General features: G+C 43.4%; 1 protein-coding gene and 1 non-coding gene across 19 annotated transcripts in view; both read right to left on the bottom strand.

Annotated features, from left to right (window-relative positions):
- Nucleotides 1–196: 196 nt before the first annotated feature.
- On the bottom strand, nucleotides 197–289 carry MIR1737 (microRNA 1737). Its single transcript, NR_035235.1, has one exon. It is a non-coding gene; the product is annotated as a microRNA 1737 (primary transcript).
- A 250-nt stretch (nucleotides 290–539) lies between these two features.
- MEF2A (myocyte enhancer factor 2A) overlaps nucleotides 540–7902 on the bottom strand; it is a 78117-nt gene continuing 70754 nt past the window's right edge. For all 18 annotated transcript variants that reach the window (XM_015292072.4, XM_015292075.4, XM_015292074.4 and 15 more), the window contains 2 exons: nucleotides 4972–5098; nucleotides 540–4484 (listed from right to left, as the gene is read on the bottom strand). In XM_015292072.4, coding sequence (XP_015147558.1) covers nucleotides 4124–4484; nucleotides 4972–5098 — 488 coding nt within the window. In that variant the 3' untranslated portion in view covers nucleotides 540–4123. The remainder of the gene's footprint in view (nucleotides 4485–4971; nucleotides 5099–7902) is intronic.

Here is a 7902-nt window from a genome sequence, read left to right as displayed (position 1 = left end):
GTGTTTGTTTTTCAGTTTGTTGTCTGATGTGTGGTGGTTTCTTGGTGCATTGCACAGATTAGCTTTGTGTAGGAAGATGCGTCTTGCAGGAGTGACGGGTAGCACTGCAAAGTTTAAGCATTCCCAACATGTTGTGCTGTCACGTTTGTTTTGTGCCAAAGCCTTTGTTTTGCAGAGGTTGGCAGCAGCGCAGTGACCTCCTGCTGCTCACAGCACAGAGCGGAGCCCGGGACGGTGCTGCTGAGGGGCAGTGGGACACCGAGCGCAGCAGTGCTGCAGCAGCAGCAGGGAGCGCCAATGGAGAGGGGCAGGAAGGTGGTGAGTACGTCCTTGCCTTCTGTTTTCTGTGCTCTATCATCTTAGTGCTTCTGTTCTTAACTTGAGTGTCTGAAGGAAATTCACTGATTAAATGAACTGTGGGTACAGCTTGAAATGGTACTTCAGGGCCAAACCTGATGAGGATTTCGGGTACTGCAGGGGGAGCAGAACGGCACGGAGCAGACAGATGTTGTGCTCTGCAAATACGACAGAGGCTGGAGTACACAGTAAAAGCCAGTATCTTTACTTTAGTGAATGCAGGATACAAATATTTTACAACAACCTCTAGCATTTTTCTTAACCATTTGATAAAAAGTTCACTAGAATATTTATTGTATATTGAAGAAAAAACAACACATTCAGGGAAAAAATTGAGATTAACTTATTTTTTTCTTAAAAGATTCGTCTCAAGGATGGCAACAAAGTCCAGCTTGTGCCGCCAAACGGCTTATCATCATTAAACCGTGAACAGCTTCTTTGTGAACTGTTGACTACAAACATTTACCAAATACATAAATCTCTTTTAAAAAAGCCATTTTAAATATAGCAAAGCAGTGTTCTCTTGCACAGCAAAGTGAAGAAAGTTTCTACTAAGATTTAAACGTTTACACTGAAGTCTTTCTTTCACATTCTAATTTAACTTCTTCCCACGATCGATTGTTAGGAGTTGTTATGTTCCTTATTTACTATGTATTTCTTGTGCGCTCAGGAATTCGCAAGGTTCGGATGCTGTAGTGTCCTTGGAGTGAAAGGGAAGGCTGAAGCGTTGTTCTGACAAATCCCTGCCTGGGGGTTTTAAATACATGTGAATTTTTAAATACTAAAGTGAGAGCTCAGAGATGGAGAGGTGATTTGTCACAATAGAAGATAGATAGAAATCTGAAGTCACTCAGGCTCCATTGGGTTCCAACTAGGATTGGATTCACTTGAAACTTCAATATATTTACTTAGTTTAAAAAAAGTATTTTTCAACTGTTGAAATATCTGTGCTATGTCTTTTTCCCGTTATAAAACATTTTTACAATTCCTAAAAAAGTATGTTCCAAAGTCAGTTACCTGTTATTAAAAATCAGGATTCCCATTTATTCGGAGGCGTGAGGTTCCCCCGCTAGGAGAGAGCACAGCCACCGTCTCCTGCTGAGTCTGTGGGAGGGGATGGGGCACAGGGCAACAGCAGAACAGTCCCGTGAGCAGTTCCTAAGAACTTACGTGTTGGTTTTTTAATTCATAGGTGCAATTTCAATACAAACTCTAACCCTTATGTAGCTTTTTCTTTAAGAAAACAGTAATAGTACTGTTTACAAACCTGCATAGAAATAAAGACTATTGAGATACAGTCAGCAAAGCCATCTCGTAAGGCACACAAGAAAATAGACAGTAAATGTGAATGCAGAACTCCCACTCAGATGTACAGCAAAGTTCATATATGTGCATAAATAATGAAAAAAACCACATAATTTTTCCAAGCATTAAAAGGATCTCTGCAGTGGTAATGTGAATTCGGTCACTTGGGAAATAAATGAGCTGCTGTGAGAAAAGTCTCCTTTTCCTGCAGGCTCCTGCAGCCGGGAACTGCGGAACATCACAGCTCAGCGACGGAGCGACAGTCCCCATGAGTCACCGTGACAGCAGCAGAGCCGCCTGCACCAGCTCGCTTCTCCACTCACGCCTTAAAGTGAGCAGCCGTGAAGGTAGCTGGAGTTTTCCCCATCGGATCACACTGGATTTTTGTTTCTCACACTCCTTAGTTAAAATATCAATTAATCCATTTTTAAAAACCTGGCAAAACTATTTTATAAATATCAGGGATTACTTATAGGGGTTTCAGTAACAAAATAGCACTGTTGTCTTTTTTTTCATCCCAGAACTACCAGCTGTAGTGAATTCAGTAAGATCTACTTAATTTGGTTTCCAGCATAAAAAGAACGTGCAGGAAGGTGATCTGCATGGAGCCAACAGTGGGAATGAGATGTCTATGAAGCAAGAATGCTGCACGGAGCAGTGTTGGTTCCCCTGCAGGTGGGTGCTCCCAGCTCCTGCCAACTGCAGGAGCTGCTGCTGCCCTTCCCCTTCCCACAGCTCCATGCAGAGCGAGCCTTGGCCCTGCTCTGCCTCAGGGAGACGCTCAGAAGAGGCGCTGCACGTTTCCTTCTGAAGCTGCAGCTTTATCCCAAACCACTTACCACTTCAGAAACCCTTTGTGCTCATCTGATATGTGTTATTTCCCTATCAGGAGAAATTAGGTCAAGCTTTTTCCACTGATTTTTTTTTTTTCCTCCTCAGAAGAGGCAGTTTTAAAACGATGCCTTAAAATGTGTTGTAGCAGATTTTGTATATTTATGCAGGATGAACTTAACGCCGGATTTTTTTTTGCCACTTTGCTATTTATATACATATATATAAAATGTATAATGAAGCTTAACCATACAGCACAGAGATTACAATTTAACGGCACACATTCACCACCAGTGAGGGGGACAACCCCTTTATACACCCTCTGAAAAATCTGGATAATAATATTAATAATAATTAAAATCCAAAGAAAGTACAGTATATTTAACAAAATAGTAAATATTAAACAGTGAATACTCTACTTAATAAGGACCTCGCCTTTCTCAAGTCGGCGTCAATCCACAAAAATATACTTTTTAATCTGGTGAACGTACAATACATAGGTACTTACACCAAAGGTGATAATATATTTAAGATGCTATATACACAAAGAGTTTGGCTCAAATTTAAATTTACATATAAGTGTTCATGGCTTATTTTTCCCCCAAGGTTCCGCCTGCAAGTTTTTCCTTTTCATCTTTGAAAGCAAAAACTAGAAAGTCAAAATAAGATAAAACTATACTCTACAAAAAAGCTACAACATACAGCTTTGGCTTATATAAATAATTCATAGCAGAATGTGTTCAAAAGTACTGTATATAACTTTATATATAGTCTTCAATTCATTAGGGTATTGTTTTCTTTAATATAAAATATACATGAGCTAAAATCCGTTTCTATATTTTTCAAAGGTAGGAACGTAAAAACAAATTTGTCAAACATATTCCAATTATAACTTAATATATTAATTTTATTTTGTTAACGTTCTATTTTCTAGGCTAATATTTTCTGAATATTCCATGCGAGTTCTCTATGTCTCTCTCTCACTCGTTAAAAAAATCACTTCTTTGACCCAATACACTATTTTTATTTTTTTTTGCACGTGCAAAACAGGGTTTTTGTTTTTTATTTTCTCTAGCATCAGCCCTTCTCCATGCACCCTCTGCAATAGAGACCCATGCCAGGTGGGGTAATATAAAGGTCATTTTATGTACAGTATTGCTTTCTTCTTCCTGCTTTTCTACTGCTCTGCTGCTACAAAGCATTATTTCTTAACTACAAGTAACCATACAGCTTTAATAAAACACACAGGGACGTTACTACAGGCGAGCCCTCTTGGTTTCTGCAATCTAGTGTGGTAGGATTATAATACGGGTACAATGTTTCTTTGCAAAACAGGTTATATTATTAAAACAACAAGTCCAGGTAAGTGCCAGACTAGATCAATACCTATAGGATTGTTCTGTTACGTTTTACCATGGGACATCTGCAGCTATACAAGAAGTTTGTAATAAGTGCCTGATGATTCTGTGTATGCTACACACACTAGCACATATATATGCATGTGAAGATATATATATGCACGTATGTATATACATATAAATATACTTATTTCATGTCCTTATTTATAAATTTAGATATGTCAGGACAGTTCATTTTGAGAACACAAAACTGAAGAGGCAACACCGCAAGCTTATGTCACCCACGTGTCCATCCTCATTCGTTTTACTGACGGACTCTCCCTATCTTCTGAATTGGGCGGCCTTCCCAGCACCACAGGAGAGTGGAAATCGCTCCGAGGGTCCTCCCGGTCGCTGCCGTCGTAGGAGCTGCTGGAGCTGCTGAGGCTGTCAACGGGAGAGCGGCCCATCTCCTGGCGCTGCGGCGGCTGCTGCGGGGGCTGTGGGGGCTGCGGCTGCTGCGGGGGCTGCTGCTGCGGGAACCCGGAGGGAGTTACGCGGTCCCGGGGAGGTGAAATCGGTTCCGATTTTATGTTGATGTTTTGGTTGGTGTTAATGGATAAATTTGAACCCTGAGATAGCTGGCTGCCAGAACTGGGAAAAAGAAAACCGGAAGGAAGAAAACATGAGAATGGAAAAGAAAGCAACAATTCACGCAGCCTCTGGAAGGTACTGCCGTGTAGTTCGACATCCTTGAAACACGCGTGTAAAGAAATGCCACTTACTAACGTGAAAGAAACATCAATTAAAGAACTGAAGTACTTCTATAGATGTTAAACACAAACAGCAATAGTTGGCCATTCCAAACACTGCAGTTAATCGTGTTGGTGACTTTAGCAAGGAGCTGGGCCTGCAGGGATACAGCACGTCAGCCTCAGGACTGAGCAAAGGTCCAGAAAGGATACCTATGGTACACCACGGACAGAGAACTCCTGCAGCCAGCGGGCCAACTGGAAAAGCAATGTACACATTGGTGGCAGAAAAAAAAGCAAAATGGTTTTGTGTTATGCATTTCCCAGTGCAGATTATTCACCTTGAAGCTCCCTGCCATGCAGTACTGCACTATTACAAATCTACTTACACGAGAGAGCTGAGGGTTGCTGGACCGAGATGGTGCTGCTGCCAGGCAGATACCTGCCCTAAAGACAGCATTCCTGGGGAGTTGAATCCCTGCAAGGCAGACAGGTCTGCACTAGTCAAGGAGTAATCTGAGGGAAGAACAAATAAGAAAGTATATTAACAGATTTGTTTATGTGTAGTTTATATATATATATATAAACATAAAGGCTTTCTGCCCAGAACACCTAAAGGCATGTAGACCAAGGGAGCCCACAGGTGACCGCTTTGATACCTGCAGACAGTCCTCCCAACGTCAGGAGCACTGCAGCAGCACACACAGCACCAGCCGCATTCTTCAGTTCCTACCTACATGCCACTGCCTTACACAGCTGCTTCTAACCTCACAGGTGCAACCTTCACACACATACAGAAATACATCTTACAAGTCTGCAAGGAAATACCAAAATGAAACAAAAAAAGGAAGCATTAAGACAAGTCAGTAGAAAGGAGTGGTGTTTCTTGCTCTGAACTTACCAAACAAAACCTGGCTCTGGTTCAGCTCCACATCAAACCCGTACTTCACATGGGAGGCAGCAGTTCCCCAGACACAACGTGCATGCAGCCCTACAGCCCATACCCACACCAAGCAGGGAACAATGCTTGCTGGTTCAGCTGCTGAACAGGACAGTGCCGTGAGGGCAGGGACCGGCACAGGGACCCACACCTGTGTGTGGCACTGCAGCTGGGAGCCCTAACAGCCCCTCTGCACATGGGTTGCAGCCCTACCGTAACGCATCACATTCTCCCCACAACAGTGATTTGTTATTTTAGATCTGATTAAATGGGCATCTCTGTACCAAATGAACTAATTTAGAAAGAAAAGCATTATTTAGAAATATAACTTACTTAAATGAATAATAGGAAAATCAACGTGTTCCTGATCACCAGTCAATGTCAGGCTGTTGTCAGTTCTGCCCAGGCTGTACTGCTCAGACTGTTCTCACTTCTCATTCACACACGAGGAGTTATTTTCATTTTATCATCATCACCCTCTGCTTTTCTTTCAGGTTCAAAAGCAAAGCTGCAAATACTTGTCTGCTTTTAATTATCTTGTAACATCGCTTCCTTAAAATAATTCCTGGCATCTGGAGGGTAAGACAAAATGCTGGGAGCCAAACGTACATCACCCGCAGGGTAACCAGAAATTCCACTCCAGTAGGATTGTCGGATTGCTGTCCTAGCATTGTCCTAAAATGCCAAAACCATTACAAATTATCTCTCAGTCTCCCCCTGCCTGTACACCAACTCGTTCTGTGTGCAACATGTCAGGGTTTCCCTCTCACTGCCCGACAGAGGGAGACAAATGCAGTGCCAGCAGCCTTACTGCTCAGATGTGCATGGGCAGCACTGCATGAATCTCCATGAGGACACGGGCAATCCTGGCTGCAGCCCAGCACGCTACACTGCGTACGCTGCCTTTTTGTTTCTTCCCAGCTGGCATTTGTACCCAGCAGTAATCTGAGATTTGCAAGACAAAAAAATATCCAGCCCTCCAATGATGAGGACATGAACTCAAACTACAGAGCTACCAGAGCCATAACAATCAGCAACACGTGGACGTCAGCCAGCCAACTATTTTGGTTCAAAGTCAAATTTCTTTTTTTAAGACCCCTGAAAGGCTCTGTCTAATAGATATAATTTTGAAGTACCTGAGAAACACTAAAAGCTAAAGAGCTTTTCACAAAACAGCATTACCCAAAGGCAGGGCGCTGGTTTTTAGAACAGTTTCCTAGCAGTAGCAGCACCCGGCTGCAGTGTGGGACACCACGTTCACTATGTGTGCTGCTCCCAGGGACTCAGAGCTCAGCCCCCACAGCCCTTCATGCTCAGCACCACTTTGCTTCCCAGCAGCTGCAGCCACACAGCACTGCCTCCAACCAACACAGCACAGAGGGAACAGCACGACTGCGCAGGGGCAGGAAAACAAAAGCGGGTCCTCCGAGTTGGCACAGAAACTGCTGGCTTACTGTAAGCAGCAATTAAACAAAACGTATGGACAGTCTTTGCAGCAGGAATCACAACCAGGTCTACATGTCCAGTACATTCATGCTGCAGTTTCTAATCTTAAACAAGAAACTAAGCACAGTTCTTCACTCAGTGCACTGTTACTGCAGCCCCCTCCTGTTCATTGGCCACTCCAGCCCTCACCCCTCAGGGCAGCACCCACGCACGCACACATTTGGGTGCTCCTGCGGCAGGAACCTTTACTACACTGCTGACTGAACAGTCCCTGTGCAAACCAAACCCCTGCATGCAGTGGGTGCACAACAGCGCCTCTAAGGCAAACCAATGCAGAAAAAGTAGTAATAGTGGCTAATGGGCACACTGATGCAGTTGAAGGGAAGGGGAAATGAGACCAAAACAGATTCCAGTTGTTGAGCTGACAGATGGCTACAGGTAGCAACCGACAAAACATCCTGAAGTCCCTTAAAGCTTAAAAAAAAATATAGCAAAAGACAGCCAATGTATAAAATCCAGCCTTTTCGTCAGGAAAATGATTCTGAAGGGATGGCACTCGTTCTGCTCCCTCTTTCAGAACAGACTCCTGATGGTGCCCATCCCTGCAGAAAACAAACACAACAAGCCTTTGTTCAACTCAAGTGCTGGCTACTTTCTACATACACGAAATAAAGTTTCTTTGGATTTGCCCTGACCTTTGCACAAGGCCATGCTTTGTTTCCTGCTCTGCCCTCTTGGGCTTTTTTGCCCAGCAGAGCCTTCTGACAGGAGGAAAAAAGAAAAGACAAAGGGGAAGAGCTCAGGTAGCAGCTGCTCAGCCTGAGCTTCTGCTGCCCACAGGACATGAGAGCCCTGAAACAACTGCACGCACGTCCTCCAAAAAGAACACCGCCACGTTTTAAAAATCTGCTTAATTTTAACACATCATACCTTT

Source organism: Gallus gallus, chromosome 10 (genome assembly GCF_016699485.2).
Source record: "Gallus gallus isolate bGalGal1 chromosome 10, bGalGal1.mat.broiler.GRCg7b, whole genome shotgun sequence".
NCBI lineage: Eukaryota > Metazoa > Chordata > Aves > Galliformes > Phasianidae > Gallus > Gallus gallus.
Note: the sequence above shows the minus strand (reverse complement) of the source record. Positions and strands in the feature narration are given on the sequence as shown.